General features: G+C 36.7%; 1 protein-coding gene across 1 annotated transcript in view; it reads left to right on the top strand.

Moving 5' to 3' along the window:
• Positions 1 to 17,536, top strand: part of LOC117416897 (N(G),N(G)-dimethylarginine dimethylaminohydrolase 1-like) — a 180,313-nt gene extending 162,777 nt beyond the window's left edge. Inside the window, exons 6-7 of the mRNA XM_059034149.1 lie at positions 6,271 to 6,417; positions 14,511 to 17,536. Of these exons, the coding sequence (XP_058890132.1) occupies positions 6,271 to 6,417; positions 14,511 to 14,627 (264 nt within the window). The 3' untranslated portion in view covers positions 14,628 to 17,536. The remainder of the gene's footprint in view (positions 1 to 6,270; positions 6,418 to 14,510) is intronic.
• Positions 17,537 to 18,589: the final 1,053 nt, after the last annotated feature.

Genomic DNA, 18,589 nt, shown 5'->3' on the forward strand with positions numbered 1-18,589 from the left:
AAACTGCAATGCTTTTTTGTTTATTGAAGATCGTTGTTATTGGGTTTGTGATTATTTGTTTCTATCAAAGTTGTAATTTGCTTTGTTAAACTAATGATTTGACTGACAGTTTTACAAAACTCTTGTTCGTTGAGGAACACATTGATTCACATAAAATAAATACATACTGCCTGCTGGATATGAAAAAAGAAAGAAGTCTGTCAATACTTGTAAACGCAATACTGTAAATGGTTATGATCTTGTATAGCGTAGGTTCTAAAAAAAAAAAAAAAAAAAAGTGAGAAGATAATGTTTTGCCAAATAGAATAAAATACAAATGCATACTATTATATGTATGCGTGTTATATATTCCATATTTAAGCACATACATTAAACACGTTCTGCTATTTGTTTACTGTATATCGCTGCCAGAGGACGTTTGAGATTTTTTAAATTAACAGCGCACTCTGGTCCACGAAGTTGTTCCTCAACTGCGACAGAATGTTTGATACCTTCTTCACAACGCGAAGTAATTTACTGACAGGTGGGTAAAAGCTATTATTAATCATTTGTGTTGATTTAAGAAACCCCTGAAATAAGGATGTATCAGACAGCAGTAGAACATCCACGAGTAAAATAAAATTGAACTTTTGTTAATGAAATGGGTGAATAACAATATATATTTTTAGAAAGTATAAGACATGGCTAATGACGATAATCAATCAGCATGAATTGAGAACATAAATAAATTAATACGACTCGCAGCGAGTAGTCTAAAGCCGGTAAAAAAAAAAAAAAACTAAAAAAAAAAAACTAAAAAAAAACCATTACAATACAGTATATTATTAATAGTGACAATACAACTGTAGTAATATTCGTATTGCAATTGTTTATGTGTACAACTCGTCAAGACAGTACAGTAAAGTACAACTATACAGAATTCTATTTATTACATTTCGAGTAAACTTTTGAGCAATTCAATTTAGAAATGCATGTAACCTGTTATTGTTATTGTTTCATTTTTAATAAGTACTCTTAGTATATCACAGATTACACTGTGTAACAATTTTTTTTTTTTTTGGTTCCTGGGTAGTAAGTGTTATTTCCTAATTGCTTATGCCTCAAAAGTATAGAAAATGGCTATTATTCCCCACAAACTTTGCTTTTGTGACCAGTACAGTGATATTTTGAAATTTACCTATTTTCCAGAACATTCCAGATAGATTCAGTGCTGAGTAAACTTGGAGTAACTTCTAGAACTTTTTAGAACTTTCCAGTAATATAAATAGTAGTATAAATACAGGGGCCTTAAGCCCACCAGTTCAGTTTAGTTCCAGCTGCCTAAGTGGATACATATCTGCATTTTTCTGAGATGGCATCAAGAGGCTGCAAGCATCCGGCAGACGCATTTTGCTATGTCTGCGGCCAATTTATCAAGACAAGAGCGAAAAAGTACTCCGTGGAAGCATCTGCTAAGATGTGTGAGGCCTACAAGGCATATTTCGGCATGCCTGTCGGGGATCAAGACAAACCCTGGGCACCTCATTTCACCTGCGAGCACTGCAAAAACACTCTGGAAGGTAAGATGGACAATTGTTGCTCGGAATTTTATGTTATAAAATTTGTTAAAATTTTTAAAATTGTAAAAGTTTTTAATTTTAAAATGTTTTACAATTTTCAATGTTATTGAAAAAATATATCATATATGAAAAATGTTGCGAGAAGCTCTTACACATTAGTCATGGGTGAAATAAATGTATTTTTGTAGGATGGTACAGAGGGGAAAAGAGAGCCATGAAGTTCGCTATCCCAAGAATTTGGCGGGAACCTACTGACCACTCAAGCAACTGCTACTTCTGCATGGTGGACCCTTCCAAGCGGACCGAGTTCTCTGTGGGGAGGAACAACGTCAAGTAGTAGCCACTGGTGGACCCCTGGAAGGTGCTGATGCCACCACTGCACACCAAATTGGGCCTTATGAAACAATTTGTCAGAGCTCTAGATAAGGAGTCGGCAGCCTTAAAGTACCTTCAAGACTTCTTCCCTAAGCTGTCTGAGGCAAAGGTCAAAGCCGGTGTCTTCGTCGGACCGCAGATAAAGAAGATCCTGGAGTGCAATGAATTCCCCAAGAAGCTCCCTAGTAAGGAGAAAGCGGCTTGGAACAGCTTTGTCGCAGTGGTTCGGGGCTTCCTGGGCAATCACAAGGCCGAAAACTATGTGGAGCTGGTTGAGACTCTGGTGAAGAACTATGGCACAGTGGGCTGTAGGATGTCCCTCAAAGTCCATATACTTGATGCTCATCTTGATAAATTCAAGGAGAACATGGGAGCGTACTCGGAGGAGCAAGGCGAGCGCTTCCACCAGGATATACTGGACTTTGAACGCCGCTACCAAGGACAGTATAATGAGAACATGATGGGAGACTACATTTGGGGGCTGATTCGTGAAAGTGATTTACAGTATAATTGTAAATCTCGAAAAACTACTCACTTCTAAATCTTTTGTAGTTATTGTTGTATTACTTTAGTATAAATACATGTTAATTTGGATTCATATGTTGTTTTTTTCTGACTTTATGTGAACGAAAAGACACAAATTCGCCCGTTTTCTCATTGGAAATAGGTAAATTTCAAAATATCACTGTCCTGGTCACAAAAGCAAAGTTTGTGGGGAATAATAGTCATTTTCTATACTTTTGAGGCATAAGCAATTAGGAAATAACACTTACTACCCAGGAACAAAAATTGTGTTACATAGTGTATTCAAACGAACCAGTAGTACAACACAGACTTTTATTTTCTTTTTTTGCACTGGCTGTCTTCGCCTGCTTTTTCGCATGTTTTCGCCCCTTCAAAATGTCACAAATACCGGCTGGGGATTGGACAACAGCTGTTTTCATGTTGCTTTCGGTGGTCCCTCCTACTCCTGCGAAACTTCTCTCTGCCCATTTCGCAGATTGGAAATTGCTAGTTTTGGTTTTCTTGATAAAGAAAATGGATATGGAAACTAGCAATATTATCGCATAAACACTCTTTCGCAAGAGCAATCAGGATTTGATTTGGTCCGTTTTACCCGAATTGAAGTCAAAGTAGATGCTATAGTCAGAGGTGAAAGTAACTTTAATTTCTTACCTGTGTCGTGGTACTCGGCACACTGCGCTTGCTCGCACACGCCTAAACAACTTCCACTAAGAAAGCAGGGAAGCGCCCATTCAAATACGGTACGTCATGCTGTTTTTGGTCATTTACATCTTTTTTTAATTGAATTTATCAAATTTATTTTTTTAATGTATTTTCCACCATTAAGAAAACAGTATGCAAATATTTATCGTATGCAATACATTGGGTCTTGTACATTTTTTTATTATACTCATGCAACTTTGTGGTGGCCTTCTCATTTTGTCTTGTTCGTCATGAATTGTTTTTTCTTTTTAGAGAAATGAATTGTCTGTTGCCAATTTAAGTTTGCAAAAAAATAATGTATAATCAATGATAAATGTACCTCTTTAGACAATAGGAAAAGACCCATCAGATCGCAATTGATTGCACATGTACCAAAATATGACAGTGCACAACTTGCAATCTGACATCGTACCAATTTCTGCCATTACATGAGTTGTGCATACCACATTCTGACGATGTACCACTTTCTAACACTACACCGTCTCTATAGTCTGGCTTCTATCAAAATGAAAAACAACGTCCACAAACTTGAACTTAAAGCTTATCTATAAACGTCAGGTACATTCAAACAGTATTCCAAAAGAAAAGAAGATAGTGACATACAAGTTGAAAAAGGCATAATTTTTTGTATTTTTATTTTTTTATTATTTGAGCATTTTTTCTGAGGGATATCAGACAATGTCGTTAGGTAAACTGTTCCCCCACTACTACCACTAGTTGAATGACAATTGATTTGAGTTTGTTTCAAGGACTCTGACCCTGATGACTCGGACACGGACTCAGACTCGAAGTTTGAGGACTCGACTACAAGTCTGATATATATACTGTATATATATATATATATATATATATATATATATATATATATATATATATATATATGCACAACATTCAGCATTTTGTTAATTAGATTTTTTTTACCCAGTATTTTTTTTTACCCCAATATTTCTGAATGGAATAATAATAACAATAATAATGACAATTAAACTACATCTTCCCACATCTAAAATACCCTGTTTTTAAGTAAATGTTTGTTTACAATATTACAAATATGGGTGTGATTAGATATGGGGTACATTTTGTTAAAAAATATTTACTGTAATACCAAACACTAAAAACTCATTGAATATACTTTTACCTAGGTGCTAAACTTTTAAAACAGTTTAGCACAAATTTTCTAAATGATTTGCACCCCTGACACTAACTGCAGCTCATCATGTCGGCACCTTGCAAGTATGAGTCCTGTGAAAATGTATAAAAACAGATGAGCCGACAGATCATTCCAGTGACGCTTCTGGTGAGCGCAGCTTTTCCAGACTGTTGATCAAGACGTATTTGCGCTCAAAGAGTGTCAAATTTGGCCATGTTGTCAAATGAGAGCGAAGTTGCCAAGAATTAAGAACACTCAGATTTGATAAAGGACGCTGCTGGTAATTTATATTCTTAAGTAATTTAGAATGTAAAATGAAAAAAAGATTGACAGGGGCATTGCACACAGTGTCATGTGTCAAAGAGGGATTTTTTTTGTTATTATTATTTATTTATTTATTTCTACCTGGTTATTCTTGCCCCCGACCTGTCAGAACCCACTTACAGTCGGGCACACAGTGTCATGTTCTGCCTGGTTATTCTCACCACCGACCTGTCAGAACCCATTACAGTATATTTCAATAGGCCTATTGGGGCATGGTCATTTTAGAAAACAATATGTGATATTTTTGAAGTAGACTGGAATTGTGAGTGCTTTGAAGTTGTGAATTATTTATTATATGAAATGATAAAGTCTAACAAACTAACTCAAAAGTATTTATTAACATTTTAATATCATGAATATTATTTACTGTATCTTAACGTTAGTATATGTAGGTGCATATGATTACATGATGCACCTATATATTAACTTTAAGATGCAGTTGCTACTGTAGTTTGTTAGTTGTCCTGTAAAGGCCGGGACACACATACGCGATGTGATGCCGTCGACTTAGCTATCAGGCGGCATTGTACTGCCAATATCGCTGGCAATTATACTGAATGGTGCTGTACAGACCAGAGCGATGTAATACAGCAGTATAGTAGTGTCGCTGAGCGGTGCCGCTTAAATCAAATCCAGAGCGATTTTTGCGAGCTGCCGGGGGGTATTGTTGATGAATTAACCAATCATGGTGACAACACGTGCTCGACAGGAAAAATTATCAATGACAAACTCTTGTCTACGGAGGTGTCCAAGCACCCTGAAGTGTTTGATCCCTCCCATATTTCCTACAAGGATGCAGAGATTAAGGCAAACATCTGGGAAGCCATTGGAGCAACAACTGGACAGGCAGGTCAGTATTTTATACATGGCTCCTGATAAGCATCCTTCCTGTAACCTATTTAGTAAACGCTAAACATAAACAGCTATTCCCGCACAGTATCAAATGATACTGTTATCACTTTTTGCCGTCTGTAGTTCACTACTATTTTTACTAAATAACTGGCTGAGACGGTAAAAAGATATATTTATCACTGTAGTAATAGTAGGCTGCTGTCATTCTACCAGTATTGTTTTTTTCCGGTCAGCTGTCTGAATGGGTCCATGTTTATAATGCTCTCGAATGAGGCGACCTTTTGCCAGCGGATCACATTAAAAATAATTCTAAACATGCACATTTAACCTCATCCATACTGTACGCTGTGTATTTTTTTTTTTTTGTGTAAACCACGTATCAGATTAGCAGTCACTTAAGAGTGCCACACTCACTCTTCACCGCCAGTCACGCCCCAGCCCTATTCTTCCCTCTCGTCAGTTACCAATTGTAACCTCCAGGTTGTTTTCCCCTCCCATAAATTATCTTTTAATGTTTGTTTATTTTTGTTGTGTTGTTTATTTCAACTGCCACACCTGTGATGATGCTGAGCCCCATTTTATCACCTCGTAGGCCCCGCCCCCAGTTGTCCCCTTCACCAATAGGGGCGCTCTCCTGGTGTCACCCCACTACTGTAACGTCTGTTCCTCGCGGGGTCCGCAAGCCCCCTCAAGACTTTACAATGTTCATTCCTAAAAGGCCGCTTTCAGTCAAAATAAATAAGTGTTCAGGTGATGGTATGCAAATCCTTTGTGTTTTGACAGATTATGCAGCAGATGAGCGACCATCGCTATGACAAGTTGACAATACCAGACGACGACGCAGCAGCAAACTGTATCTATTTAAACATCCCAAACAAAGGCCATGTTGTGCTACACCGCATACCGGAAGAGTATCCTGAAAGTGCAAAGGTGAGTGTGTTTTAGAAGTAGCAGTTTGTAAGGTATCGTTTGGTTCTGGGCAAGCTGCTTACTTGTGTAGCCCATACCCTGCATGTAGAAGGGAGCCTACCTCACTTCAGAAATGAATACTGAACAAAAATCAAACTAGAGTCTGGTTCTGGCTATTGCTCAACAAACAAATCCTTGCGAAATACTTTTTTATATTAAAACTAAACCTCAAAGATAAATTAGACAGCACCAGAAAGTAACAGTCAGTAACACTTATTTTTTAAACACACTGGTTTATTATATATATTTTTTATTATTATTATTTTTTAATACAACCATTTGGGAACATTCCATTCTGACAGTTTACACATTTGTATATAATAAGTGAAATTATGACACAATAATACTGAACAATTAGCACCCCGTAGAGTTTGTCCTAGTAGACTTCCTTTCCATTTCCATTATCTCTTGGCCTGAGTTCTGAGAGGACAGGCATCAAGTGATTTATCCTGTAGAGGAATAGGCTTTAGGAACTGTTGAAGATTCACTTGAAACAGTAAATGTGTGCAATACTAATATATTCCTACAACGAGAACAGGGTTGACATATGAAAGGATAGCATCTGTTAAGTGTACTAAACAGTTTTGATTTATACATTCTGGGGGTAAATTGTAAACAGAGATGTTTAAGATTAACTTTCTTTGATCCACATGGAGGTTCTGCAACTGCTGTTTCGGGAAGTGCGCTGCCTAGAAATCGGTCATCAGTGATAACAGGAAACATTACGTTTGGCTGAGCAGGCAGGCGTTTAAATACTAAATCATTTTAGCCTCTGCTTTCCTGGCATCTTATGTGGGTTAATCCTTTCTTTAAATATATATTCTTTATGTATTGTCATATTAATATTACTGACTTCAGCTTTGTTTATAGTTAGTGCAGTAGTCAGTATAACAATATGCTATTTGCATTGCTTAAAAATTAATCCAGTATTGACTCATCTTTCTTGGTTTACGGTGCCGTAAATGATTCACTACAAAGTCTTGAGCTTCAGTGCTCCTTCACTATAACGCTGTAGGGGGAGGCATTATTCATGCAAGTGAAGTGGCATGGGGGGATGGAAGAATGACCAGACATCCTTAAACCCCTTTCATTGTTATGGCTGTACACTCTGATACATGCCCACATATGTAACCCTTTGGTGGTCAGGTTTTCAGCAGATATTGTGGCTGTGAGTTCACCCACAGACCCTGTCTACCAGAGCCTGTACTCCATATAATAGCAACTTTCTGTAGCCTAACTTGTTCAAGGTACCTCAAGCTCTAGTTGTGCCTCTCCAGCCCCACTGTCTGATTTCACCATCTCCAAGGCAGACAATCCCCCCATTCATCCTGACTGAAACCCATGCATTCTTAACACAAGTTGAAGTCCATCTGGATCTAAAACTGTAGTACAGATGGCCAGCATATTTATAAGTAGTGCACAAGTGCATTGAGCCACAGAACTGCCACTGTATTTTTGTTATCTAAAGCAGCCTTCTGATTTTAGAGTTCAATGTCACGTGAAACACAGATTAAACTCCCCCTAGCAAAAGCAAATGAAACCAGTGTTTATCCCATAAACTCTGTAGGAACACCAGAGACTTGTTTTGTGCGCACCTATCCCCTGTTCATTATGCAGTTTGATTGTGTTGCAATAGATATAGTGCACAGACACTGCCATCAGTGCTGTTATGTGCTGTTCTGTAGGTGACTCAGCACATTTGCACCCCAGAAGAGTACTTTTGGGAATACCAGAAATAAAAATGACCAATAATAATTTGGGGAAGTATAAAAACAGACCAGATAAACACGAGATATTTGGTTGTCTAGAAAAAAAATATCTAAAAACACAAAAAAATGGGAATAAACACTGAAGAATGCCTTAATATGAGCTTTATTCAGTTACAGTATTACAAGGTGATATAGGGCTATTTCTGTACATCAGTGCAAAAGAAAAAGGTGGCTCTTGAGAAACATGACAAAGTATGGAGTGCCTGGAGGATGAAAAACCTGAGAGCATTAACATGTGTGGCAAAGTGGTTTGCAGTGCGCAGGTGTAGAGGTGATGTGATTATGAAACAGAAGACAGACATCAAAGTTCACAATCCAAACAGAAATGTTTATTTATAATCCCGGTCTGGCAACCGCAAATAATAATCCCAGGCAATACTATTCCAAACCTGTTCCGGATTACAGTCCAGAAATAATAAACACAGTGTAACACACACAAAGACACACACACGATCACGTCCCCTTTTGTACCGTCAGTCACGCCCCCTTGGTTAGTGAGTGCAACCGTTTCTCCTCCAATCCGCTGTTGCCACATCGCTTCCCTTCTGGGGCGATGACTTGGTGTACCCTGTCGGTGCCCCCTTTCTAGATGGCCGACTTCCACCTTTCCCTGGAATGAATTGTCAGACCATCCAGTCCAGGGCACTCTGTTCCTTTTGCACAGCGCCCTCACAAGATTCATTTGTTACAGTTTTTCTTTTTTAAGCAAGAGATGTCTATAAGATTTAACTTCAGGCTTAATGCGAAACATTCTCTCTTTTGATTATTTTTTATTTTTTAGAAAACACGATTACATAACAGTTCCAGCACAATAAAATATTAAGCAACAGGATATTTATTGTTTTTGTTTGTTTTAACAATGACTGGGTTGGGGCTTCCGAGTGGCGGATCAAGTAAAGGCACTCCGCGTGGAGTGCAGGATGCACCCTATAGCCTGGAGATCGCAGGTTCGAATCCAGGCTATGTCACTTTCGACCGTGACCGGGGGTTCCTAGGGGGGTGGGGCACAATTGTCCGAGTGCCGCCCGGGTAGAGAGGGCTTAGGTCAGCAGGGCAATCCACAGTTCACCACACACCAGCGACCCCTGTGGCTGATAGAGCGCCTGCAGGTCTGCAGTGGAGCCATTCAGATCTGTGTTGTCCTCCGGCACTATAGGTCTGGTGGCTTTGCTGTGGATCCGCAGTGCGAAAAATGACGGATTGGCAGGAACACGTTTCGGAGGACGCGTGTTTTAGCCTCCATTTCCCAAGTCGCAGGGGGTTGCAGCGGTGAACAGGGATAAAAATTATAATTGGGTAATTGGTATTCCAAATTAGGGAGAAAACCGGGGTAAAAACCATTGGCGACAACTAAATTAAAAAAAAAATAAGTAAATAAAAAAATACAAAAACAATGGCTGGGTTTACATGCACGTGAAAATCGACTCTACAGTCATGACTGTGTGACGTTGTCACGCGAATACATCATGAAACAGCAAAATAATGTACTTTCATCAGCGCGACTTTAAAGGCAGGGTCAATCGCTTTCTCATGACAAAAATAGCTGTAAAAAAACCCATGTAAACCGGAGCAGGAATCGTGCTTGTGTCTCACGAGATTTCAGCAGTCAAGATCCCGTTTAACTGGCAGAATCTCATGTTATTCCTCAGCAAAGCCATACCAAACCACACACACACACACATACACGTCTATGCTACCAAGTGGGGTCGATGATTCTCCACCAGCTACGTGGGCACCATGATTTCCCAACATTTTCTTTAAACCAAATATATATAGAAAATTATGTTTTAAGCTCAACATTGATTATATTTGTTTAAATTAGAAAAAAATATATTTAAAAAATAAACAACCAAGTGGGGACTTAAACCACGTTTACGCTACAAAGTGGGGTCCTGCACAGCCTGCAGTAGGACTGTGTCTGAGCCGCAGCCACTCTGAGTCCTGCTGTTCACAACCATTACACAGACATGTTGCAGATTCATCTTCCTCTTTCTTACAATTCAGCATTTAGTAGTTTTTAAGTTCTAATTCTCTAGATTACAGAATCTTTGCAAATGATTATGAGAATGTTTTAAAAAGCTCATTTGTAATTTTTAGCTAAACTAACCATAAGATTATTTCTACTTAATTTTAATTAACTGCTAATTTTTATCATACAAAATAGCAATATATAAATATTATATCATATTTAATGTCTAAATTATAATATTTACTTGATATATAATTTTAAAATACATTAATTTATTTATATGTCACTATATACAAAAAAAAATCTAAATGGAGAAAGAAATTCGTATTTCTGTGTGTGAGCATCATTCTGTACTATGTAAGTGGGGACTTGTGTCACTCAGTACTATCTAAGTGGGGATTATAATGTGGGGGTGTGACAGGAATGGCGTTGTGGTGATGTCAAGGCAGATGCAGGAAGAGACAGAGGCAGTACTGCAGCTCAAAAGGTGCAGCGCGCTCCGTTTATTTAAACAAAAAATAAAATAAATATTTAAACACAAAAACACTGCTCTCAGAGCAAAATGAAAGTTTAAACAAAATAATCACGACCACAAACAATACAACAAAACCCAGGTCAGGCTGGGCAATCGCCTTCACTGATTCTATACTGTTTAGCTTTTTTAGTTTCGTTTCTAATCGTCTCGCTCACTCTCGTTCCTCCTCTGAACACCCACCCGGAATGCAGAGAGCTGCAGGGTTTTACACAGGTGACCATCTCCCGATTAACAACAAATGAATCACTAAATTATTCGGGAGATGGCCATTTTCTGCGTGAGATTTCTAAATAGTGGATGGGGCTTCCCAGCCACACGACCAACTGTACAAAAATAAAACAAACACTCGGCTACGCCGTCAAATAAATACAAATAAACACAAATAAACAATAACACGGCTTTCACCGTCATATTTACACCTAAATAAATCATAATACAAACAAATACATAAAAATAAATTGCACCGGGGCGGAGGGGGAGACCCCGTTCTAAAAATAAATACTTCAATAAATAAATACATACATGTACAGGGCTCCTCGCCCTGTTACAGGGGGGTATTTATATAAAGGATTATAAACCTGGTAAAGTTTTATATTGATTGAAAATTGAAAGCACAGTTAGCAGCCTAATTACTATAACTATTTTATACCAATTACCTACAATGTACTGGCATAGTGTACTTATATTGCACAAACACACACAGCCGTGTGTGAGCATTGTTTCGCAGTATCCAAGTGGGGACTCCAAACTATCTCAGTATTAATAATTATTAATGTACTTATCAATTTTCATTCATATCCGTTATTAACAACTCTAAATTATAACTCTTTGCTCTAGATTACGGTATGCTTGTAAATGATTATGAGATTTAAATACTTTTAAAAGATAATTTGTGAATTTAAAAAATATCAGTTATATGGAAAACACAGTTTCAATACTGTTTCAGTTAAATTAATTATAACCATAAGATTATTTTGATGAAAGATTTTAATTAACTGCTAAAAAATATAAATATATAAATGTCATATTTAATATCTAAATTATATAATAGTTACATAACATATAATTTTAAAATACATTCATTTCATTATATGTCTCTATATAAAAACAAAACTGAAAGATATACATTTAATATAAAAAACAGTGTGAGCACCGTTCTGCGCTATCCAAGTGGGGACTTGTGTCACTCAATACTATCTTAAGTGGGGACTATGAACCCAATAAGGTATAGCATCAATACTTCTAATACAAAATAATTATGAATCTACTTATCCATTTTCCTTCATACCCGTTATTGACAACACGCTCTTTTATACAATACCTACACACACACTGGTGTGTGAGTGTCATTCTGCACTATCCAGGTGGGGACTTGTGTCACTCAATACTATCTAAGTGGGGACTCCATTCTGTAAAGTTCCTCCACAGAGAATTATGAACACAATAAGGTCATATTGATTGAAAGTCACACTATCTATCTATCTATCTATCTATCTATCTATCTATCTATCTATCTATCTCTCTCTCTCTCTCTCTCTCTCTCTCTCTCTCTCTCTCTCTCTCTCTCTCTCTCTCTCTCTCTCTATATATATATATATATATATATATATATATATATATTGTGTGTGTACATAGTCAAACTCTGATATAACGTTCCGCATTCAGACCAGAAAAAAGGTACTTTATAAGCAAGGTATGTTATATCCAACAATCCAATGTTACATCAGTGCAAAACTGTATTTGCAAATTAAGATCATTTTGAAGTTAAAACTAAATGATCTAATACTGTATATATTTTTTTCAAGTAATGTGTATATAATACAGTATTAAGAAGAAAAATATTAAGAAAGTGTTGAGCTTATACAGTAAATTAAGAAACAATAACAACTGAATATAAGCAAAATATAAAATGTAATAATAAACAGTTTTCAAGCAAGTATGATTTTTTTTTCTGGCAATTCTGAAAAGGCAAGAATTGTTTATGCCAAAAGCAACAATGATAAAGGGTGTTACTTTTTTATGATTCCAAAGTTTCACAACAATTGGTCAAACTATGTCAGAGAATGAGACATTGGTGCGTTTTTGAAAAACGCACTATGGCCACCAAGTCGTGTGACCTATCGCCCTCATTTTCACAGACAGAACATTCCAAAAGCCTCTAACATCTTGAAATATAAGAATATAACACTCTACCACAGAAAAATAGAGCAAAAAAGGCCAATATATGCACGTTTAGAAAAGCTGCAATTTTATTGACTCATGGCTGCCATTTTTTTTATGTAGCAACTTTTCCATAATAGCACTGATAGAGGACAGTACAGTTACAGTATACCAAGAGTCACGTCAGTTGGCCAAAGGGTTCCTGAGGAGTTGTCATTTAAGCGTTTTACACAAAATCCAACATGGCCACCACATCATGTGAACTATCAATTTTTCCTTAAATAGAATCAATCATGGACACAAGAGGACTATGTAGACAAAGTTTCACAGTTGTACTATTTTGCATTCATGAGAAGAACAGTTTTGAAAATCTTCCAAAAATCATGCACAATATGGGGGCCATACCGTTTCACCCAATAGCACCATTTTCACTTGGGTACAAGTCTGCATAGGTCTTTACCAATATCTGAAGTTACGTGAAATTCTAAGCAACTTTTTGGACGCCGGATTTTAATTGGTCCATGTCAGCCATCTTGAAGAAAAGAAAATAATAATAATAATAGTAATCTTTACAAGAACAATAGGCTTCCAGCCATTCTGGCTTGGAAGCCTAAATACAGACCGCAATATATACAGCAATAGTATACGATTGATTTAGTAATGTTATGATCGTGGATCAAAAAGTTTCCACTTCCAAGGTTTTTTTCGGTCAAAATGGTGTAATCTGAATGTTTTTAAAATAAGAACAGGGCTTTATTACATAACCTAACTGGAATTTCCAAAGCTACAGAGTATGTGGGTGTCTTGGAAAAGCAGAGCTAGATTGAAGTGTTCTGGCTTGGAACGGCTGTTGGAAAACACAGCAGAAGGGCCATAAAATGGCAATTTGGCTTGCATGGTGTTTCAGATTTTTTTTAAGGGATTTGTGAACATACTTTGGATTAGATGTTTCTTTTCAAGAAGCAAACTCGTTAAATTTGTGAAACCGCAATTTATACTGTACTTTTAGCATGCTGTCAGAGTGAAGGGAGCTGCTTCATCCTCAACCCTTGTTCCTTGTTGTTTCACAGACCCTGATTAGCACTAATCGTGAACGACCTTGTCTAAGGTAACATTAGGCAGTGCAAGATGAGTGCTAATCGGGGGTCTTTGAACCCAGTGATTTGTGCTTCAAACCTCAATATATATGAGAAGTTATAGATTACCTGGATTTTCATATTTCATATTAAAGATTTGTTAAAATTATGAAGGAATATTTAAATATGTATTTGTTTTGTTTCTAGGGAACTTTTTAATGAAGATGTCACTTCTGACAAACACATTTGGATAAACTGATTGGTACTGTCTACATACTGTAAAAAAAATATGATTGTTAGGCAAACCTTTAAATTAATATGGTGGCGCATGTATTCATACCAAAAGCTAATCTACTTTGTGTAGTGTAATCAAATATCAGTATCATTATAGAAATACTGTATATCCTTCATACAGATTTCATGAAAACAGAATAAGACTTTGGAGCCCGGTTCATTTTAATCTTGAACTTACTCCACTACTGTATTTGATTCGATTGTTGGTGTAATTTAAAAAGGTGGACTGTTGACCTTTTCTTTTTTCCCAGGTATTTGAGAAATTGAAGGAGCACATGCTGATTCCAGTAGCTGTCACAGAAACCGCAAAAGTAGATGGAGCGCTCACCTGCTCATCTATTCTCATCAGCAAACAATGTAAAATCTGACACACGATGAAAGAAGTTCCTGGAAAATGGCAAAAATATAAAAATGATGTTTGGTACTTGAGCCTGTGCCTATTGAGTAACCCCTGTGCTTTTAAACGTCTGTCACTGTGCACTAAGCCCTTTTTACAGTCCTTAAATTCAAGCAGTGATGTCTGGATACCCAGGGATTAGGATGGCTTGATCGCCAATGTATCCATTTTTAATGTATTCCTGCCTTTTGAGGTTTTAAAGAAAGAATTGTTATGCATTTCCTGACTGACTTGCAGCACATAGTCATATGTCTTCAGCATCATAGTCACACCTTCATCCTGACTGAAACATGCACACATATGAGGGACTAATGTATGTAAGGCTCTGTGACTAGCACTTCATAATATATAGTTTGTAGTGTTGCGCAATACCAAAAATGTGAATCACGATACGATACCAATTCATGTATCATGATACGATACCAATTCATGTATCACAATACTCAATACTGTCACGATACTATCAATTGCATAAAGTCCCCTAGGAAAAAAGTAATGTAGTAACCAAAGGGAAGAGAGTAAAAACACCCAAACTGGACCCTGGTTTATTGTCCTCTTTTAAAACATAAATCAAACAGCATGTACAATACATGTAACACAAACATTATAAAAGCAGTTTAAAAGAAAAACATTCAGTGCAGTCTTCTTCAGATTTTTTTATCTTTACAGTTTAAGTTCATTTGTAAAAAATCTCTGTTTATGCTTAAATTTACAGTGATTGTCACAAGTTTAACTAAGGAAGTAAACCGCACAGTTTGCAGCTAGATGGTTTTATTCTGTATAACTTTTTCAGAATGCCCATGTTGCGTAAAATATGAATACTAAAAAGATATATCCAAAATCAGGTGTTCAAGGTCATTTCAGTTTACAAGCCACTGCATCAATATTCAGTACATGCAAAAGTTCACATTTCATTAATTTACTGAAAAATAAAATAAATATTCTGATGAAAACAAAATAATTCAATTAAACAATTTGCAGACCGTTGTTATAAAAAGTGCATACTTGATTAAACGTACGTTACTTAAGCGATAGTGCCTGTCGATGAAGGCTCTACCGTGTGGTATTTGACTGCCACTGGAGTTTTGTACTCAAGTCAAGGTTAACTACCACACAGCACAGCCATTATCGAGAGGGCACTCTCTATTAGAAAACAGTTTTTCTCATTGTTTTCTTTAAAACCACTGGTGGTTTTCGTCGGTGCAAAGTGTTGATTGGCTGCTTTTGGACCAATTGTGTCTTTGTTTAATATTTGCTGTCCAATCGATGTGAGAATTGAGCTTTCATTACAAGAAGTCAAAATGAAAAAGCTGGCACTTGTGGAGAATGATTTTAAATGTGATGCTGTGATGTAGCAGCAGGCAAATACTGTCTGATATTAGCCCGCTAGAGCATGTGCATAATAAATAAATAACATAAATAACACCTGGCAAAATGTGTAGGGATTTTGATAGGCATTACGTAAATTTTTTTGTTTTGTTTTGTTTTCTAAAAATAAATAAATATTTAAAAATGCTTAGCACTTCAAAACAATGTTAATTCAATAAATAATTGTTTAAATAATAATATTAAAATATAATACTAGTTTGGGGTCTTTTTTTTTGCTTTAAGTTAACCATGCTTTTGTATGTGGGATGCATTTGCACCTCTTTTCACCTTACTGCGAACAAAGGGTTAATTTCCAAGAGCTGTCATTTCTATTTGAATCATTGAGTGTTGTTTTTAGTTTGATCGGAAGTCCTCATTTTATTTACTGTTTGCATGTACATTGTTGATACAAGTGAGGGTTACTGACTGCATTATTGAGTGAGCTCTAACTTAAATACTACTATACTTCCAACAATGTTGTGGAGTTGTGTTTTTTCACAAGCAATACTTAGTTTGGCTGTTAAGTGTTTACCATTTTTAAAGCATGCGCATGTCAGATCATGGTCGTACCGTCTCCACGATATTATGGTGACGCAGTCAATGGCCCGATGCTGGTATTGTGTTATATGGGTACTGGTAATATCACCCAACACTATTACAGCTGAGTTCTTCCATTCAGGATGAAACACATCATTGTAATGAGACTTGGAAGGCATTTCATTGGAAGAATTAGTTTTCTGTAAATAAGCCAACTTTGTTTTATTTCGATGCACATTTTTGGTAGAATTTATGACAATGGTTTCATACAGTCTGGCACTGCTGGAACGACAACATTAAAGTCATAACTAAGGCACTTGGCAGTAGAAAGAAATTATACCACAGATTGGACTCTATCCAACCTAAAACTCACACTATAAAATGTTGAACAGATGTTGGGGGGTTTGGGTCACAGAGCATCAGATAGGACAGCCAGCCCCACATAGCGTCCCTGCTTGCCAATAAACACTTCTACTTAAGTCAAAATGTTTTGTGCGTATGATAATCAGGATTTGGCTACCGAATCTAAGGACCCCGCAGGAAATATTAAAATGTGACTCCTTACAATATTTGTTTAGATATATGTATGTGTATTGTATTGTGTAATGGGTATTTTAAAATGAAAAGAATGACTTATTTCTGCTGGTTGATTAGGTAAAGGTACTTGGCTTTTGATTCACCCTGCAAAAATGTATTCAGTTGTATATGCTTGCATGCACACACAGTAGATAGCACGCCACCACCATGCTGGAGTTTTAAAGCCGCACACATTAGTTGAGGGACTTTTGAGAATGTGTAAGAAGTGTAAGGACATGCTTTCATTAGATCTTCCTCAAGATCACTTTATGTTTTTATTACTTTATGACTTTAGAACATTTGTGTGTGTCAGGGAGATTTATTTGTCCATCTTAAATTCGGAGTATTACCAATAGGACGCATCATTTGTGTTAAATAAAATTTTCATTCCGTGGCTAATTTGTTGTCTGTGTTTTTTGTTGTTGTACTGCCTGAATTCTAGCTACAGGGGTTGGACATGTATTCTGTAATATATAAAAGATGCATCTCCCAGTTACAAATCACAGCAGGGCAAGACATTTGTTGTGTTTGTATCAGCCCTCTATCAGAGTGCTTGGCTTTTGCCAGTATAGCAAACAATGAAGATAACTCTTTTGATTTCTTGGCAGTGTATCTGAAATGCCTGAGAAGAGAAGTTCTCACTTTGTTAGCTGTTAATACTCACTGCCTTCAAAGCACGCTGTCACTGCTTTGTGCTCGGAACAGTGTTTCATTTAAAACAAATGCTGAATCACCATCAAAGGGTGGAAGGGCGCTGTTAGATTACACCGTGTAACAAATTATTATTATTTTTTTTGGTTCCTGGGTAGTAAGTGTTATTTCCTAATTGCTTATGCCTCAAAAGTAGGTAAATTTCAAAATATCACTGTCCTGGTCACAAAAGCAAAGTTTGTGGGGAATAATAGCCATTTTCTATACTTTTGAGGCATAAGCAATTAGGAAATAACACTTACTATCCAGGAACAAAAATTGTGTTACATAGTGTTATTTTTAACAGCAGCCTTTCACAATGATTTACTCTGTATTGCAAACATAGCATAAAGTTATTAGTGCTGTGGAGTTTTCTTTTGAGCAGCCATGCTCCCCAAAACGTACACAGAATGCAACTTCAGCTATTTGAATTGTTAGTGAAATCTTACCATCCAACCTTCGGGGTACTAAATTGATTCTGATTAAAAAATACAGGGCATTCCCACACAGTGACAGCATCAACGCAAAGCAGGCTTAAACACATAAAACTTGTGGTATCATACTGCCATCTAGTGGTTAAAAAAAAAAAAAGAAATGACTGATTTTATGCAGGGCAGGTCAGGTGCAAAGAAAATCCATTTTATGGAATAATTTTTTAGCTTGTGATTAAATAAATCATCATATTTCTTCTCCTAAATGATCTGTTGCTGTATTATGAGGGACTGGAGCACTTTGTAACACCAAATAGCTAGCAGGTTTGCA

Source organism: Acipenser ruthenus, chromosome 12 (assembly GCF_902713425.1).
Source record: "Acipenser ruthenus chromosome 12, fAciRut3.2 maternal haplotype, whole genome shotgun sequence".
Lineage (NCBI taxonomy): Eukaryota > Metazoa > Chordata > Actinopteri > Acipenseriformes > Acipenseridae > Acipenser > Acipenser ruthenus.